This window comes from Aspergillus multicolor (assembly GCF_047715735.1).
Source record: "Aspergillus multicolor strain CBS 133.54 unplaced genomic scaffold BDW74scaffold_22, whole genome shotgun sequence".
Classification (NCBI taxonomy): domain Eukaryota; kingdom Fungi; phylum Ascomycota; class Eurotiomycetes; order Eurotiales; family Aspergillaceae; genus Aspergillus; species Aspergillus multicolor.
In genome coordinates this window covers 88,443-105,575 of record NW_027395973.1, presented here as the reverse complement: position 1 = coordinate 105,575, position 17,133 = coordinate 88,443, and the positions used below count along the sequence as shown (strand labels likewise).

The following is a 17,133-nucleotide window of genomic DNA, read 5'->3' as shown; positions in this document are numbered from 1 at the left end:
TGAGGAACAGACAACTTCCAGGCTCTTCTACATTCGCTTTACCCTGTTGATTATATTCTTTCTGCTGAATTACGCAGCTTTATTCACTACCAACGCAGAATGTCCGCACAACCCGCCGTCTCAGCACTCAGTGCTTACCGCCAAATCCTCCGCGCCACCCGCATCGCATTCCAAAGTATGTCTTCAGACACAGTTATGAATTCCGAGCAACTTACTGATTCTTCTTTTGCTATAGATGATACCCGAGTTCTTTTCGCGTCTCGTAAAGAAGCGCGTACGCAGTTTGAGACGCATCGCCGATTCGGCATAGACACACCCATGCAGATCAACCACGCTATCGAAGTTGCGAGTATCCTGCGCCACAACATCGTGCAGGGTGCCAGGGATGCTAAGGATGAGGATGCGAAGTGGGGTACGTATTTGCCTCTTTCGTTGGGGTTGGACCGCATTATGGTTATGTGGGATCCGATGCTAACGAACACTTGTGCTTTAGAACTGCGCATACACGACGAGATTGAGCGCGGCGACAACGACTCGGTCAAGGTTGCCGGAAAGAAAGTCAAGGTCGACAAGCCGTGCTCGTCGTAGTCCGGTCTCGAGAGTCAAGCATGATTTGCGATGTATATTACAAGGTTGGCTGCACATTGCATTGGGTGATTGTATTATAGTATACCCAACTTTCAGGTTCTCTCTCCTTTGGCGTTTGGGGCATTTATTTAGCGATAGATGTGATTACTTAATGAGGATTTATATCACCGTCGTTGTTCACCTACTTAAGAAGGGCGAATTGGGCTTTTAGACTCACTATGCGTAGATACTCAAGGGCACCTGGTCCAGTACGGGGAGGCGGGTGGAGATGAGAACAGTAATGTCGCCGTGATGAGAAGAATATATAGATGTCGGAAGACGGAAATACAAAATCTCATAGCATTATACAGATTGCGTCGGGAATTTCTTACAAAAGGTCTTCAAGGGCCGAAATATATATGCAACCTCCCCATAGTGACTAGAGTCCACACAACAGAGAAGACGAATGTTGGAAATTCGATGATCTTTATTATTCTTTACTTCTGGGTATTTATACAGTAAGTTGATAGAAAGTGCATACATATAAACGCCCGCTTCGAATGGCATGAAGCCCCAAAGTCCGAATCCATAACATATCGTCAATAAAAAATGTTTAGTCACCAGACATACTCGAGTACTGAACCTCCCCAGCACCAGGCGGGGGAGCGACAGCCATCTGCTCAGGCCGTTGCTCCTTTTCAGCACCGGCAGTGATCGCCCTTGTGCCTTGATCCGCGTTCCTCGGAGACCCAACAGCTTGCCGACCCTCACGAGCGTACTTCAACCGCTCGTCTCGGTCCATGTTATCCAACGCCTTTGGTTTGCCCCACCGAACTCGAAGAGGACAACCCTGAATGACGGCTTTGCCCTGGCATTGTTTCGCGGCGGCCTCTGCGGATTCGCGGGTGGCATAGTTGATGAAGGCGCAATGAGCGCGATGCGAACAGATCAAAGAGCGAAGTTGGCCGAACTGCACGAAGAAGGATCGCAGAGCGTGCTCGGGAAGGTCATCCTCGACACCGGTAACGAAAAGAGACGTGATGTTTGGATCCGCGGGTGGGAGGATATCTGCTTGCGATGGTGGAACCTGCGCGGTGCCGGGGAATGGTCGACCCCCGCGTACGCCTCCACGACCACGTCCAGGTAGTGGCGTGCCTCGTCTGCTGTCGCTCGTTCGTACAGGCCCCGGCGCATTCCCGTAACGGCTCTTGACCACCGGAGCATCTCTAGGGGCTTCCTCCTCGCCATCCTCCCGCGGCGCCTCCACCTGTCTTGGCTTCCTGTAGTATGGTTCACTGTTCGCGAGTCTCCGCAGCAGCTCGCGTGCTTTCTCATCCGTCTTCTCGTAATCTTCAACAGCACCACGTCCTTCTTCGATTTCCTTCTCGTGACCCTGCGCGTAGTATTCACGGTTGATCGAGCTCTCTGGACCGGGCGCCACCATCTTCAGCGCGGCATCGCGAACCACGATCGGGAGTCCGAACGACAAATCGAGCATGCAGCATTGACAGCAGTTCTTTAACCGCGCGCAGGTAAGGCAAATGTTCGTGCGCTTGGTGCGCGCCGTGCGGTCGGCTTTCCAACGGAAAATGGTGAAGGGACGGGTGCAGATCTTGCATTCAGCGCCGTGGTCTTCCTTGAGCATCTGGACGTATGGATTCTCGGGGAGGCAGTTTTCGCAGACAGACGGAAAGTCAGTAGACTCCCAACCCGATCGGTTGAGGTCCTGTTTGATTTGGGGCGGCATGTTTGTGGTAGAAAGCTGAGACGATGATGGAGATGATTCAACTCCGAGTCTCCAAGATTATCATAGGCTCATGTGTGGCGGTAGGTGTGGCTAGTGCAGATATTAGATAAGCGGTGCACGTGACTCTCCATGGTCTCGGCTCCCGCGTCGTTCTCCAGCCGAACCATCGTATCGAATACGCATCCTTATATCGTTCCCAACCGCAGGCTGCAAGGTATTCTTGATTATAGGCGAAACCAGCGGGGCTTAAGCAACTCCGTCTATACAATGCCGATGCGTATCGCGTACTTGTCTTTTGACGCACTGGGCACTCTGAGTTCTTCGGCCTGAGCTGTCAGGGACTCCCGATCAACCCCATACTAGCCCCGACGTAGTTAGCGCCGTGCGTAGGCTCTCCGGCAAGCTCAGCCGTGATTGGTTGAGCGATTAAAAAAGCCGGACACCTCCTTTCTGGTCTTTCTTCTGGGCCATCGTATTCATCGCGTATTCCCAATCTTTCTCTTCTTCTTGTCACTCTCTCCAAGACATCTCTGGTTGTGCTCAATTTCTTCGCTGTTATAAAGGCCGTCTTCTCTTCGGAGTTTGTGGTGTTCCGTTCTTCAATTCTTTGTGCTTTCTTCTCCCGCCTCCCCGAGCTTTTTCGGACTCTTTCGCCTCACCCCTTTTCAAACGACCGACTTTCAAGTCTTCTCAAACACCTCAATTCATAATGGCTCCCACCGCTTTAGAACAGGAGAACCACCAGCGCGATGCTGACTTCAACAAGGCTATGCACGGTTCCTCCTCTCAGGCCCAAGGAGGTTTCGCCGCCATGCGCCAGAAGAACGCCGCCGCTCAGAAGGCTGCTGTTGACGAGTACTTCAAGCACTGGGACAACAAGTCCGCTGAGGAGGAGACCGAGGAGACTCGTGAGGTACGCTGCTTATTATTGCCCAGGACTATTTTCCGGTTGCTGACTTTATGTTTGTGAATAGGCCCGTCGCGCTGAATATGCCACGTTGACACGACAGTATGTTTACAAACTTGGGAATCGAAGAAGCATTGCTAACTAAAACAGCTACTACAACCTTGCCACTGATCTCTACGAATACGGATGGGGTACATCTTTCCATTTCTGCCGCTTCGCCCACGGAGAGCCTTTCTACCAGGCCATCGCTCGTCACGAACACTATCTCGCCCACCAGATGGGCATCAAGCCTGGCATGAAGGTTCTTGATGTTGGCTGTGGTGTCGGTGGTCCCGCCCGCGAGATTGTCAAGTTCACCGACGCGAATGTTACCGGTCTCAACAACAACGACTACCAGATCCAGCGTGCTACCCGCTACGCCGAGCGCGAGGGCCTGAGCCACAAGTTGAACTTTGTCAAGGGCGATTTCATGCAGATGCAATTCCCCGACAACTCATTCGACGCTGTCTACGCCATTGAGGCCACTGTCCACGCTCCCGAGCTCGCCGGTGTCTACAGCGAGATCAGGCGAGTGCTCAAGCCTGGCGGTATCTTTGGTGTCTATGAGTGGCTCATGACCGACGAGTACGACAACGAGAACCAGGAGCACCGTAAGATCCGTCTCGGTATTGAGCAGGGAGACGGTATCTCCAATATGGTCAAGGTGTCCGAGGGTCTGGCTGCCATCGAGAAGGCCGGCCTCGAGCTTCTTCACAACGAGGATTTGGCTGACCGACCGGACGCTATCCCGTGGTACTACCCTCTCGCTGGTTCTTTCAAGCATATGACGTCGCCATGGGACTTCTTCACCATTGCTCGGATGACATGGTGGGGACGTGGCCTTGTCCACCGCTTCGTCGGCGCCATGGAGACTATCAAGCTTATCCCTAGGGGAACACAAAAGACTGCCGACAGTCTGGCGTTGGCCGCCGACTGCCTTGTCGCCGGTGGTGAGAAGAAGCTCTTCACCCCGATGTACCTGATGGTTGCACGCAAGCCTGAGTAAGGCACTAATGTACAATGACCAGCGTTTCTTTGCGGGCGGTCTATCATATTTAATAATTGTCTCTATTTCCTTCTTGCTGTTTGATTTCATTTGTTCTTTGTGCCGCCATATGATTTGTCCTACGAACCGGAGCATGTGCTATGGTTATGATGTATATCTAGATTAATAGATCAAAATTCTTACCTTCAGGTACAGCGTTCTTATCCATACAATTTACCCGTCGAAGCTGCTGTGAGATCATCATCCGGGTCTATTCCAGTTAAGTTAGGTCATTCCACGGTCTAACCAAGTCTACAGCGGAGACTAACACTTTGAGCCACTAGGGTCTTAGGCCCTTGGAGGTTGGCTCCAGTGGGGGTTTCCGGCGCTGAAAGACTTGCCCATTCAGGCAAAACGGCCAACTGGAGATTTGATATCTAAGCTATAAATCAAACGTCTTCTTGTTCGTCGCTCGTTGCGCGGATTGATTTGGTAGCGTGGGTAGTTTCGACATGGCAGGAACCGCAGAGATTCAGCCTGAACAACCACCACCACAATCACAGCAAAACCGCGATGTTGGAGACGCTGAGAAGGCCGAATTACGGTCTGATTTGCGGGGAAGCAATTCAAGTAATGCCCTCGACGATGGCACCGCGGTTGAGCGCTGGAATCATCCTCGCTCCAATATCGTTAAGACAATCGCAACGTTCTGGGCCTTCTTTGTCATGGGCGCAAATGATTCAGCGTATGGAGTGAGTTATGTCTCCATCATCTTGAAGATTCCTGCTAAGCACTCCAGCCTCTTCTGCCATATGTAAGTACTTTGACCAACGCGAAAAAACCATTATTCTTTGTCTAGTCTAACTACACCAGTTCGAGGAATATTATGACCTGTCCTACACAACCGTCTCGCTCGTCTTCCTCTCCCCAATAGGCGGATATACTCTAGCAGCAATCACAAACAATACTCTCCACCAACGCCTCGGCCGGCGCGGCATCGCCTGGCTTTCCCCTGGCTGCCACCTCCTCGCCTACGTCGTCAACTGCGTGCACCCTCCCTACCCGGTGCTCGTAGTATCATTCATCTTTGCGGGCCTAGGAAACGGGCTCGCTGATTCCGCCTGGAACGCCTGGATTGGGAATATGGCAAACTCAAATCAGATGCTGGGACTGTTGCACGGCCTTTACGGCGTCGGCGCAGTAATGGCGCCTCTTGTCGCAACGAGTTTGATTACCGAGGCAGGAGTGGGCTGGTATTATTTCTACTATATCATGGTAAGCCTCGCTACTCACGTCGTCGGCTTAATCGTCACTTACGGCACGTCAGGTCGCCTGCGCAGCCCTCGAGCTAGCCTCCTGCCTCTGGGCCTTCTGGGACTCCGACGCTGCAGCCTTCAAAGCCGAATCTGAGCGCAGCGAGACAACCGACAACCCAGACGAACAAGGCGGCGTGCGCCGCGCCCTCTTCATCCCCAAATACGCCCGCGTCACCTGGCTCCTCTCCCTCTTCCTACTGGGCTACGTCGGCGCCGAAGTCGCCATCGGCGGCTGGGTCGTAACCTTCCTCATGCGCGTGCGGCACGGCGGCGAGTTCGCCAGCGGCATGGGCTCAACGGGGTACTGGCTGGGCATCACAGCGGGCCGGATCGTGCTCGGTTTCGTTACGCCTCGGATAGGCGAGAAACTCGGCATCGCAATCTACCTGCTCCTCTCGGTCGCATTTGCCCTGATCTTCTACCTCGTGCCGAACTTCTTTGCGTCCATCATCGCCGTCTCGTTCCAGGGGTTCTGGCTCGGCCCGATGTTCCCCGGTGCTGTTGTTGTCGCTACGAGGCTGTTGCCTAGGGCTTTGCATGTCAGTGCGATTGGTTTTGCGGCGGCGTTTGGGGCCAGTGGTGCGGCGGTCTTGCCGTTTGCTGTTGGGGCTGTGGCGCAGGCAAAGGGGGTTGAGGTCCTGCCGCCTTTTGCGATTGCGTTGTCCGGTGGGATTTTGGTGCTTTGGTGTGGGTTGCCGAGGATGGGGAAGAGGTAGCTGCGACGGATGGGTTGGAGGGGGGTGGGAGTTTGGGAGGTCGCCTTTGGTCCAGATCCGGGGAGGATGAGGGTCACTGGAGGAGGTACCGGTCAATCTCTCGTTGCCCGTTGAGAGGACGTCGCTGGAAAGACGAATTCTTCTTTCTCACAAGATCAGTACATACTTACGACTTTCTGTACATAGGCTACTTCCGACTTTGCATATAAACAAGAAGATGGAAATAGTGCATATACTTATCGTTTGAATTAGCAGCTCAAGTCGCCCAGCTGTACCCCGTACTGCGGCTCCGTATCGTGCCCAACCTTGATCCCGGAGTGTCATTTCCAGCCAAAGAAATAACAAGGTTGCGTTCCGATCGATTATTCCCTGGACAAAACACAGGCACGAACTCTATATTCTGGACTCGCGACCCAATTCCAAACCGCCACGACGCTCCCTAGATAGATGTCTGACCAAAATCCACTGCTTCGCGTGTGAGTTCGACTCAAACCTGGATTTTTGAGGTATTACTTTATATCCCGACCGCTTCGTTTTAAGTTTGACCGCTAGGTAAGGGTCCTGGGGTCTAGCTGGATCTCCTTTTCGCAGAGTGGATACGCAGTACATACCCCAGCGGCGGCTCCCCATAAGCCCCGTCTACAGGGCTAGGCTAGGCTACTACAGATTATGAGTATATATTCTGATATATAGCTAGGTAGGCGAACCATAGACACCCAGCAACGCAGCTGTGTAACGAAGGGCTGGATATGATTCAATGGTTCGGGATTCGGTAAAGGGAGGACAGACGTCATTGGTCCAACAGCCAAGCTGGAGTGTCTGAGATAATTATAGAACAGGCAGGCAGGGCAGGCAGGTCAGATTGTGAGAACACTTGCTGTCAATGTCTTAAATCTCAGCTCATCCCTGTTTTCTTGCCCTTCATTTCTTTCATCAGCTCCCTTCGTTTAAAAAAAACAAAGATTCAGTTAAATCAAACCCGTCGATTCAACAATCGCTCGCTATACAACCACAACTAAACAAACCACACTCTCTACCAAGTTCCAACCAACCAAAAAAACCAACCGAAATGTCCACAACCACAACCTCTACCGCCGCAGCCGCAACCTGCACCGGCAACGCCTGGGTCCTCCCCGTGCAAGACATCGCCTGCGCCGTCCGCTCCACATCCGGAAACTACTCGTCGATAATGGACAAATGCTGCGGCGTCGCGGACGTCGAATCCTACAATGACGACTGCGGACTGTACTGCCTCGCACAGGAACAATCGGGCGACGACCTGCGGAAATGTCTCGGAGACAACGGCGCTAAAGACGGCGATTACTTCTGTGGAGGCGGGAACTTGACCCAGACTGCGACTGCTGCGGTGCCGAGCTCGACGTCGGGCAGTGATGATGATGATGATGCGAGCGCTACCGGGGATGCAGCGGAGCCGACGGATACGGGGAATGCGGCGCCTGCTATTGTGAGTAAGGCGGGCTTGGGTGTCTTGGGGATGTTGTTTTGTTCGGCGCTGTTGGGGGTTGTGGCGTGAGCTTGACGAGGGCAATAGCGAGTTGTATAGGAGGGATGTTACTTGCTATAGTCGGGGCTTGGTTTTGGACTTTCGTTGTATTATATTCTGGCTGTCTGCATCTGCATGTCCGTGAATTGGTCATTTTAGGTTATTTTGTTTATGTCTATGGCTATGGTACTATGAGGTGGATTGATTAATTGGTTTACTGTGCTTGTTTAGCCTCTGTCGCACTTGAGTTGCTACCCCGGGTTTCTAGTTTGTTTGCTTCCAGATTCGTGTGTCATGCAGGCAGTTTTGAAATAATATTAAATTATTATGGTATCACTCTACGTAATATATCCCTCTATGTTCTATAATATCCAATCTATATCTCTATCCTCTGCTCTTTTGCGGAGAATGTTCCCGGTCATATCCCCCTCTTCATCTTCCACCGCATAATAAACGTAGCGAAGGGGAACAAAATAAGCGAGGCCCCAATCCAAGCGAAAAGAACTCCAAAATCAAGCCCGATCTTCGAATGCGTACCAAACAGGATCGTCCGCAGCGCATTAACAATTCGATGCAACGGCCACGCATACCCCCACTTAAAGAAACCCGGCGCTATATCAAGCGCATAGAACCCACTCGAGACGTTCGTGATAACCCAGAAGATCAAGAACAGCGCGCTGTACGGGAATCCCAGGATCATGGACATATTCTCGAGCGGAAAGCCGAGCGCGCCCATACCCACCCAGTTCAGCATCCAGAAGACGACGAACGAGCCCTTGCCGTAGGCATTGGGGTTATTCGCGGAGACGGTGTCTGGCGCTGGGTCGTTCGAGAACGGGATCTGGAAGGCGAGCGAGACGAACGAGTAGAAGAGCGAGAGGAAGAAGTATGTTGTTATGCTTGAGCAGACGCGCCAGATAAGCCACTGCGGGATCTTGAGTGTCTTGCCGTTCTCGTTGGGCTTCATGAACATCCCGTGCACGGGCATCATGAAGGGGAAGTTGAAGAATGACAGGATGATTAGGTAGATGAGGCCGATTGTGACGGAGGGGGTTGCGGCGGCGGGGGCGAAGGGGCGCAGATCGAGCGTGTTGAATGCGATGGCCGGGTTGATGGCTTGCGGCGGGATGGAGGTGAAATTTGTTGTTGATGAGGTGGTGAGATTGCGCACCCATTCCGGCCCGAAGGAGGCGCGGAGCTGCAATTCGAAGGAGTTCAGGGCGGGGGTGATGTAGCTCGAGAAGGTTGTTTCGTCACGGGCGGAGATGATGACGAACTGCGCGGCGTCGGAGGGGCTGTAGGAGGTGTTGCCGTTGGTTACGGCGTCGCGGAGGAGGGTTGTAGCGTCCGGGTTGACGATGATTGCCGCCCAGCAGTGCTCGTCGTAGACAGCTTGGACGACTGCGACGGGGTCCTCGAAGTCGGTCGCGGGTTTGATGGTGTAGCCTAGGTTCTGCTTTGACTGGCTTGACGTGGAGATTTGTCTTGCCAGATCGGTGACGGCAGGTCCGACGAGCGCATCTTGCGAGTTGTCGAAATCCACCACCCACACCTTGAGGTTGGAAACTTTGTCATCGGAATGGAATTGGACAGCCCAGTAGAGAGAGAGGACGCAGAGGATGAAGGTGCAGAGCAGTAAGGCTGGAGGGTTGCACAGTTACACAGTCAGCTTTGTTTCTGCTTGGGTTAGAGTAACGCAAGGGAGGCGAGCTTACCGGTGCGCCCCCATTTGAAGAAGACCTTGTTGCGAGTGGTCTTGAGGGCTGGGTCCCAGAAGCCGACAGCCTCAGGGGCCTTTGAGGGGCTTTTTTCTCCGGCCTCAGCGTCAGCAGTCATTTTGTTCGCGATGGTGGAATGAAAATGCTCCGGAGAGAAAAAAGAATGTGAGGCGGGCCAGTTCGTTAAATTTAAGGCTCGGCCCAGGTCGGCCGCATTCGGACCCCTTGTGGCCCACGGTCTCCGTGAAGCTCGTCCATGGGCGATAGACAGTGGACACGGACAAGATCCGGGCGGAGATCGGATTACCAAGCGCTGGTTTCGCAGGGGCTTGGCGTTGCTTATCGATTGCTGCGCTGCCGGTTACCCGGCGGGATTTCACCATCACAACTCTGGTTGTCCACTGGCCGTCCTGGTTCTCAGCGTTAAGAGCCGGGGGGGGGGGGGGGGCGTCCGCGACATCTCACGGTCTGAAATCTGCACCGTCACCAATTGGAAACTTCCGGAGATATGAGATATCGCACATCTGAACACGGATATGGCTTCCAATGCGTTGCTGCCTCGGATTTGACAAGTGTGTCGGACTTAATGACGGACGTCAGCTTTAAGCAGCGTAAGCAATGACACGCATTCGATGATCCTGCTTGATCGTGAGCATCAAACGAAGAAGATACCCATGTCCTTGCTCACCGAGCAGCGGCCGATTGCCGCAGAGAAAACATGATTGATCAGCCTTCGCGGAAAGACGTGGGAGGAGTTGGTTGTTTGACGGAACCTCCCACTGTGTGACCGCAAACGCAACCCGTCATTACCCCTGCAGTCCAGTCTCGTTACCCTTATGGAGGGAAGTCTTCAGACGAGAAAACTCTTGTGGCCAGGCAACGTTGTATTGGAAAAGCATCATATCGCAAAACCCTCGCAGTTGTGGCCGAATCCGACCTCAGATATCCGCTCGAGAAGCTTGATGGGGCAGATTTTCTTCTTCTAGAAACTAATCCCAGCGATTTCATGAAATTTTGCTTGGAACCTGGGTTGATTTTTTCGCAGTTGTTTGAGGATGCGTTGACACAGATCAGCTGAAGAGATCGAATCTTGGAAGACTCGATGGATTGGCAACTTTGACAAAATGCAGCTGTCCTTGAGGATTTCATTGTCACTGCCGGACTCAGCCATTGGCCTCTTACCTTGCTGAGGGCCTGAACTCGACCTATTCCATCATTGCACTAGAACAACGATGTATGGACCTGTTGGGCAGAACTTTAACCGTACAGTTCCACGCTTTACTTGAAGGGATTCTCGAAGACGGCAAACACCAGACGAAACATCAACTCTGATGCATTTGACCATGAATCACGACGCCGCTCCTGCGCGAATTAGCAACGTCAAATCTGGACATATCAGATCGAACGAGGGTGCTAGATCCATCTCGCTTAACGTTCTCGCTGAAAGACTCGTTCGAGATCTTTTTCAATCTCGAAAGGATCGTTCGTTCTCGATTGTTCGGCAGACGATGGGACGAAACTTTTGGATCGGAGCATGTTTCTGTATCATTGCCTATTCTCCTGATATACGAAAGTTCCGGGCCTTTGAAAGCAGACATCGAGCATGCATCAGACTGAACCTTGGGTTGCTATAAACTCCAAAATCTCCCAAGATCCCAACCCCGCGACAGCGTCGACGATGCCATAGGCACTCGCGCCCGACACGAAGCTCGGTCGGGTTAAAGGCCTCTGGTGAAAAGAAGCCGGCTCGTCTAGTTCCTTGCCACGGCCTTATTTTTACGATGCCCGCGGCTGGAAATGAATGCGGCGAAAGGTTAATGCCACGAGTTTTCATGACGGAGCTCCCTCGTGCGTAAGTAATGTTTCCCGCAGCCATCTGCGGGATTTGTCTCCGCCATGACCAAAGAAGGGAGTATACGTGTTCACGCCCATGTATATACCGTGGGAGCTTAATTTCGGTAACTGTCAGTTGGAGAGCTGGTGAGACTCCAACGCATAGACCTGCCAAAAGTGGAATCGAGCCTCGACGCAGCATCGTGACCAAGACCATAGGCTGCAGTATAAACTTCCGATTACCGAGGATGCCTCCAATCAGATATCGGATGCTATCTGTGAGTGATTGAAGGATGTCATGGTACCTTGATACTAGATATGGCTCGTGACCCACTTGTTCCCCGCAAAGTCTGATTTTTTTCCGCGCCGACTCCATGACGATGCGCCCAGCCTTCTCTTTGACCTTTTTATCAGCTTCGCGTCGGCCCTCAGAGATGACCTGAAATAATATCATCAGCCAGAAAGTCATGGACGAAGCCCAGCCCAAGCCCGTCAAGGGCGACCACAGCGTCGAGGAGCAGGACCTGGCCGCCATGGGCCACGTCCAGGCTCTGTCGCGCAAATTTAGCCTCTGGAGCATGCTCGCCTTGGCTTTCTGTGTGCTTGGCACCTACTCAACCTTTGCTCAAGGCCTCAGCAGCGGCCTCACCAATGGAGGTTCTATCACGATTCTATGGGGTCTTGTTCTAGTGACCGTCTGCAATCTCTGCGTCGCTGTCTCGCTCGGTGAGCTCACCAGCAGTATGCCCACGGCGCTTGGGCAGGCATATTGGGTGTGCCGGCTGTGGGACACACCATTCGGCCGCTTTCTGTCGTACATGACGGCATGGGTCAACACCTTTGGTTGGTGGACCCTGACAGCGTCCCAAGTCGCCTTCATGACCGAGTTCCTGCTGGGCATGAAAACCATGTTTGATCCGGACTGGGATGGCGCAGATAAGGGCTGGCTTCAATTCGTCGTCTATATCGCCGTTGTCTTTGTTTTGACATTGACCAATGTCGTCAGCTGCCGGTCCGAGAAGGTCCTCCCCTGGCTCAACAACTTCGTCGGCGTCTGGTTCACGGCTTTATTTGCCATTCTCGCGCTCGCCCTTCTCATTTCCGTCGGCGTCAAGTCAGAACTATCATTCCAACCCGCCTCTTTCGCTTTTGGTCAATGGATGAACCGGACTGGCTGGCCTGACGGCGTCGTCTGGTTTACCGGTCTTGTCCAAGCCGCATACGGCCTTACAGCCTTTGATGCTGTGATTCACATGGTTGAGGAGATGCCTTCGCCGCGTCGCAACGCCCCACGTGTTATTTGGCTTGCAGTATTATTGGGAGCGATAACTGGGTTCATCTTCATGCTCATCTGCCTCTTCTGCATTCAAGACATTGACACTGTTGTCGACGCGGACTTGCCCTTCATCGAACTCATGCAGGAGACCGTCGGCCTGCAAGGTGCTGCTGTCCTGCTCGCACTGTTTATTTTCAACGGTCTCGGCCAAGGCATCAGTATCCTTACCACAGCTTCGCGGCTTACCTGGGGCTTCGCCAGAGACGGCGGCTTCCCGTTCAGCCCGTACTTTGCGCACATCGACCCAACATGGAAAGTGCCCGCCCGCGCTCTCTGGATGCAAGGCTTTCTTATTGCGCTGGTCGGAATCCTTTACCTCTTCGCTAGCACCGTCCTTGACGCTATTCTCAGCGTCAGCACAATCGCCCTGACAGTCTCATATGGCATTCCGATCGCAGCTCTATTGTACGTTGGCCGCGACACTCTTCCACCTGGCCCATTTAGACTAGGCCGCTGGGGTACTCCGGTCAACTGGGTTAGTATCGTGTATTGTGCTGTGACGACAGTCTTCTTTTTCTTCCCTGGGAGCCCGGACCCAGCTCCAGCGGACATGAACTACGCCATTGCGGTGTTTGGCGTTATGCTGGTTGTTTCAATCGGGTTCTGGTTCGTGCAGGGGAAGAGAATGTATCTCAGGACGGAGGATGCGATGGCGCAGATGATTTTTGCGAGGAGGCTGGAGGCTGAGGGGGAAGTCGGGCATGCGAGGAGGGAAAAAGAGTCGTGATGTCTTGATGTAGGACTTGTGTCGTTATATTCCAATACAAATTTTATATTTAGCTCATTAGACTTTCCTTCTGCGAATTCTGTGTTATTTGCATGCATGACAGTGCTAATATTTCAGATTCGTGAGCTGTTATATTGACAGAATCTCTCTTTCTCAATAGGTACAGGTATACAGAGCAGGGATTTTCTTAGCGACCTTGGGAGGTACCGCAGTGTCTCGGACAAGCCCAAGTCATGCCATCATCATGCAGGAGGAATACTGAGTCAAAACAATATCACAGGCGCATTATTACTCAGGCATCGGGGTATACCCCGCAAACCCGGAGCTGCAGATATTAAAATGCAACTCTGGGACCTTGCGCGATCTGCAACTGGAATAGGCAATTTTCCGGTCACTTTCAGTGGTCAGAATGTATAAATTGCGATGGCCTGATGTCCATCTGTGGCATGTACTCTGCCACCAGTTTAAACAGAAGGGTTCGAGCTGAATATTCCACATAGGCTTTGCTACTGTGGCCATTACAGTCGGCACCATGATAGCCCTCATTTCTTTCTTCCTGGTCTCCACGGCCCTAGCAGCCCGATCCTCACCCCTGAAACCCCGTCTGGACGATGGTCCCGCTCTCACCCCACAGATGGGCTGGAACACCTACAACCAATATAATTGCTATCCAAACGAGAGCATCGTGCGCGAGAACGCGCAGGCGCTACTCGACACCGGGCTTGCGGACCTCGGGTACAAATACGTGACGATCGACTGCGGCTGGGGCGTTGATGAACGACTGCCTGATGGCACGCTGACCTGGAATCCGGATACCTTCCCCAGTGGCTTCCCCGCGATTGGGGAGTGGTTGCATAGTCAGGGTTTGCTATTTGGGGTATATGGAGACTCCGGGATTCTGCTTTGTGGGAGTCCGCCGAATAGTACGGGGAATCTTTGTGAGTTCGCTTCTTGTTCTTGAGAGGAGTGGAGCGATGTGCTGATGGGTATGATCAGACTATGAGGATATTGACGCAAGGACATTTGCTGACTGGGGCGCTGATTCATTGAAATGTATTTCATACTCCCTTGCCCTCTTCTCATCTACTCACAGTCTACTGATGAATATCAGACGACAACTGCTACTCCGACGCAGCCACCAACTACCCAAACGTCAACTACGCCCCCTCGACCTCCCCCGAGCCGCGCTTCACAAACATGTCCTTCTATCTCCAATCTTTCGACCGCCCCATCCTCTTCCAAGTCTGTGAATGGGGCATCGACTTCCCCGCCCTCTGGGCCCCCGCCATCGGGCACTCCTGGCGCATCGGCAACGACATAACACCGCACTGGCGCTCCATCTTCCGCACGCTTAACCAAGCTGTGCCGCAAACGGACTTCGCAGGTCCAGGACAATGGCCTGATCTCGATATGCTCCTTGTCGGACTGGATGGTGTTCTCACGGTCCCTGAGGAACAAACGCATTTCAGCCTGTGGGGGATACTGAAGAGTCCGTTGACGATTGGGGCGAAGTTTGAGGGGATGAGAGCGGAGTCCCTGGAGATTCTGGGGAATGAGGATGTTATCAGCTACAATCAGGATGCGCTTGGTGTTAGTGCGGCGCTTAAGAGGAGGTATACGGATCAGGGGTATGAGGTTTGGGCGGGGCCGTTGGAGGGGGGCAGAGTCGTTGCTGCTGTGATTAATTGGAGGGGTGAAGACAGGGAGATAACGCTTGATTTGCCGGATGTTGGGGTGCAGTATGCTGGTACGCTGAAGAATGTTTGGGCTGGTGAGAGTGTGGAGAGGGTGCAAACGAGCTATAGTGCTGCTGTGAAGGCGCATGGGGTGTTGCTGGTTGAGCTTGGGGACGTTGTTGATGCGGGCGTATATCCGGGTGATATCTTTGCAGTCACAGATGGGTGAGTTCTCTCTAGCTCTCTGGACTATGCTGCTTTATTGATTGGTAGGCTAACACCCTGGCAGCGATAAGACGACATTCTCCGACATCTACGCCATTACCTCAAGCCCTAACCACAGTCTCAACATCACCCTCTCCGAACCAGCTACAGGGGCAACTAACATATCCATCACAACAAGCAGCAGCAAAACACCAATCTCAGTTTCCATCCCAGCAGGCTCACTCACAATCTCAGCAAAGATCAGCCTAATCGCGTCCTCAAACAACACCATAACATTTCACAGCGCCCCAACAATCTCCTCACTAACTCTAACGCCCCCAAAGCCCACGTACTACACCGGCACTTCAGACTTCTCGCTATCCGCCCCAGCAAACACCTACACCTGCCCCGATGGCTTCTGCCTACCTGCGGGGTCCAAGATCGTCGACCTAAGCACATCCAGCTCCGCAAGTGCCCAAATCAACAGCTCAAGCTCCGGCACCAAATACCTCGAAATCGACTACATAAACAACGAAGTCGCCTTCGACAGCGCGTGGAATTGGGGGTCTAACTCGCGGAATCTCACGATCAGCGTTAATGGGGATGAGCCTGTTAGACTGGAGGTTCCGCTTTCCGGACGCCATAGTGAGCTTTTTGGGCCGGGGTTGGGCTGGTGGGACTCGGGCCGCCTTGGGGTCCTTACTGGGGGTTGGAGCGAGGGTGCTAATGAGGTTGTGCTAGGAAATGAGGTGCAGGAGGGGTCTAGTGACTGGGCGCCGGATGTTGTGGGGGTTGCGGTGTATGATTGAGATTGTTGGATCGGTAAGGATGGTGGTTGAGACGGAGAACAGAACAAGGACAAGGGTATGGGGCCTCGCTTTGTCACAATCAAGATAGTTACGTGTAGACAGGGGCTTAGAAAAGCTTAGGAAGAGCCTAGGGGCCGTAGGTACCTAAGACGAGGTCAGATATAATGGAATTGGCTCTTCCCTCGATGGGTACCAAACGATCTCAGCAGACAGATGGTAGGCCAATGTTTGATCTACCTGCTTGATTCATCATCCCTAGTTGGAACGCAAGAGACTACAACATCCTTCATTGCTGTGCTCAGTAAACACATCTCTCAAAGCTCTTTCCAAATTCTTCAATGCACAAAATCTTAGTTCTGCCTTCTCAGTTCTGTATATGCCCGAATTGAACATCAGAGGGCATTCCCACCTGCCCGGCCCTGCACGTGCAACGCCATTTCCTTCCCCAAGCCAGACGCCTGAACACCTTCAACCACCAACACCTCCCAGCTCATCATCCTGTGATAATCAAGCACTCCTCCCATCCACCTTCTTCAGCTTCAGCTTCTCCACATCGATGCCTTCAAGTGTTCTCGCCTACCACTATCTCAGCCACGTCCACGACACATACTAGAGAAGGAAAGAGCGACGTACATTGACAGCCATGATATCGCTCCCCTCCGGACCCTTCGCGTACACACTCGTCCCGCACGTCACGCAGAAATAGTGCGGGAACTGCTTCGAAGCGAAGCGATATTCCTGATTCTGTCAATCACTCCTTATTTAACGATGGAGAGCGCTTCCAGTACCTTCACTGCATCTTCCTCATGGTCGCGTTTCGTATCCGACGCCTTGGGATAGACCATCAGATAGCCATTCTTCGTGCAGATGGAGCCTGGCACGGTCAGTGATGTTCGCTCCACGTTTGGTTTGATTGTGTCGCACAGTTGCAGCTAACTACCTCCAACTCTTCTAGAAGCGCCGACAGTTTGAAGCTGAATTTGACGGTACCGCAGTGGCAGTTTCCTCGGTAGAGCAACGACATTGCGATCCAGCTTCGATTTATCGAT

General features: G+C 52.8%; 9 protein-coding genes across 9 annotated transcripts; 6 read left to right on the top strand and 3 right to left on the bottom strand.

Annotated features, from left to right (window-relative positions):
* Window positions 1-11: 11 nt before the first annotated feature.
* Window positions 12-756, top strand: BDW74DRAFT_157441 (LYR motif-containing protein). The gene is made up of 3 exons (XM_073725145.1): window positions 12-175; window positions 236-412; window positions 494-756. The coding sequence occupies exons 1-3, from the start codon at window positions 100-102 to the stop codon at window positions 586-588; spliced, it is 348 nt and encodes a 115-aa protein (XP_073581449.1). The 5' UTR covers window positions 12-99; the 3' UTR covers window positions 589-756.
* A 255-nt stretch (window positions 757-1,011) lies between these two features.
* slt11 (Pre-mRNA-splicing factor ECM2) lies at window positions 1,012-2,334 on the bottom strand. The gene has a single exon (XM_073725144.1). The coding sequence runs from the start codon at window positions 2,312-2,314 to the stop codon at window positions 1,181-1,183; it is 1,134 nt and encodes a 377-aa protein (XP_073581448.1). The 5' UTR covers window positions 2,315-2,334; the 3' UTR covers window positions 1,012-1,180.
* Window positions 2,335-2,786: 452 nt separating this feature from the next.
* On the top strand, window positions 2,787-4,469 carry erg6 (sterol 24-C-methyltransferase; the record flags this gene model as incomplete). The annotated part of the gene is made up of 3 exons (XM_073725143.1): window positions 2,787-3,227; window positions 3,289-3,323; window positions 3,372-4,469. Coding segments are annotated over exons 1-3 (1,130 nt in total), but the record flags the coding sequence as incomplete, so codon positions are not given.
* A 288-nt stretch (window positions 4,470-4,757) lies between these two features.
* On the top strand, window positions 4,758-6,277 carry BDW74DRAFT_169313 (putative MFS transporter; the record flags this gene model as incomplete). The annotated part of the gene is made up of 4 exons (XM_073726972.1): window positions 4,758-4,997; window positions 5,045-5,059; window positions 5,119-5,520; window positions 5,573-6,277. 4 exons carry the CDS (start codon window positions 4,758-4,760, stop codon window positions 6,275-6,277), a joined length of 1,362 nt encoding a protein of 453 aa, XP_073581446.1.
* Window positions 6,278-7,155: 878 nt separating this feature from the next.
* On the top strand, window positions 7,156-8,114 carry BDW74DRAFT_157436 (uncharacterized protein). The gene has a single exon (XM_073725142.1). The coding sequence runs from the start codon at window positions 7,347-7,349 to the stop codon at window positions 7,809-7,811; it is 465 nt and encodes a 154-aa protein (XP_073581445.1). The 5' UTR covers window positions 7,156-7,346; the 3' UTR covers window positions 7,812-8,114.
* On the bottom strand, window positions 8,086-9,743 carry BDW74DRAFT_157434 (SNG1 family protein). Its single transcript, XM_073725141.1, has 2 exons — window positions 9,497-9,743; window positions 8,086-9,422 (listed from the first exon to the last, which is right to left on the bottom strand). The coding sequence occupies exons 1-2, from the start codon at window positions 9,615-9,617 to the stop codon at window positions 8,200-8,202; spliced, it is 1,344 nt and encodes a 447-aa protein (XP_073581444.1). The 5' UTR covers window positions 9,618-9,743; the 3' UTR covers window positions 8,086-8,199.
* A 1,968-nt stretch (window positions 9,744-11,711) lies between these two features.
* On the top strand, window positions 11,712-13,498 carry BDW74DRAFT_56878 (putative amino acid permease family protein). The gene has a single exon (XM_073733193.1). It carries the CDS (start codon window positions 11,800-11,802, stop codon window positions 13,393-13,395), a length of 1,596 nt encoding a protein of 531 aa, XP_073581443.1. The 5' UTR covers window positions 11,712-11,799; the 3' UTR covers window positions 13,396-13,498.
* Window positions 13,499-13,927: 429 nt separating this feature from the next.
* Window positions 13,928-16,084, top strand: BDW74DRAFT_169311 (alpha-galactosidase D; the record flags this gene model as incomplete). The annotated part of the gene is made up of 4 exons (XM_073726971.1): window positions 13,928-14,333; window positions 14,392-14,448; window positions 14,507-15,296; window positions 15,361-16,084. The coding sequence occupies 4 exons, from the start codon at window positions 13,928-13,930 to the stop codon at window positions 16,082-16,084; spliced, it is 1,977 nt and encodes a 658-aa protein (XP_073581442.1).
* A 507-nt stretch (window positions 16,085-16,591) lies between these two features.
* Window positions 16,592-17,108, bottom strand: BDW74DRAFT_180416 (GFA family protein; the record flags this gene model as incomplete). Its single annotated transcript, XM_073729745.1, has 4 exons — window positions 16,592-16,660; window positions 16,718-16,822; window positions 16,873-16,958; window positions 17,009-17,108. 4 exons carry the CDS (start codon window positions 17,106-17,108, stop codon window positions 16,592-16,594), a joined length of 360 nt encoding a protein of 119 aa, XP_073581441.1.
* Between the last annotated feature and the right edge of the window lie 25 nt (window positions 17,109-17,133).

Excerpts from the sequence above, each read along its gene's own strand:
- BDW74DRAFT_56878 (XM_073733193.1), top strand. The coding sequence starts at position 11,800 with ATGGACGAAGCCCAGCCCAAGCCCGTCAAGGGCGACCACAGCGTCGAG.
- BDW74DRAFT_157434 (XM_073725141.1), bottom strand. The coding sequence starts at position 9,617 with ATGACTGCTGACGCTGAGGCCGGAGAAAAAAGCCCCTCAAAGGCCCCT. Across the intron at positions 9,423-9,496 it reads CTTCAAATGGGGGCGCACCG|CCTTACTGCTCTGCACCTTC; the intron begins GTAAGCTCGCCT and ends GCAACCCTCCAG.
- BDW74DRAFT_157441 (XM_073725145.1), top strand. The coding sequence starts at position 100 with ATGTCCGCACAACCCGCCGTCTCAGCACTCAGTGCTTACCGCCAAATC. Across the intron at positions 176-235 it reads CACCCGCATCGCATTCCAAA|ATGATACCCGAGTTCTTTTC; the intron begins GTATGTCTTCAG and ends CTTTTGCTATAG. Across the intron at positions 413-493 it reads GGATGAGGATGCGAAGTGGG|AACTGCGCATACACGACGAG; the intron begins GTACGTATTTGC and ends CTTGTGCTTTAG.
- slt11 (XM_073725144.1), bottom strand. The coding sequence starts at position 2,314 with ATGCCGCCCCAAATCAAACAGGACCTCAACCGATCGGGTTGGGAGTCT.
- BDW74DRAFT_157436 (XM_073725142.1), top strand. The coding sequence starts at position 7,347 with ATGTCCACAACCACAACCTCTACCGCCGCAGCCGCAACCTGCACCGGC.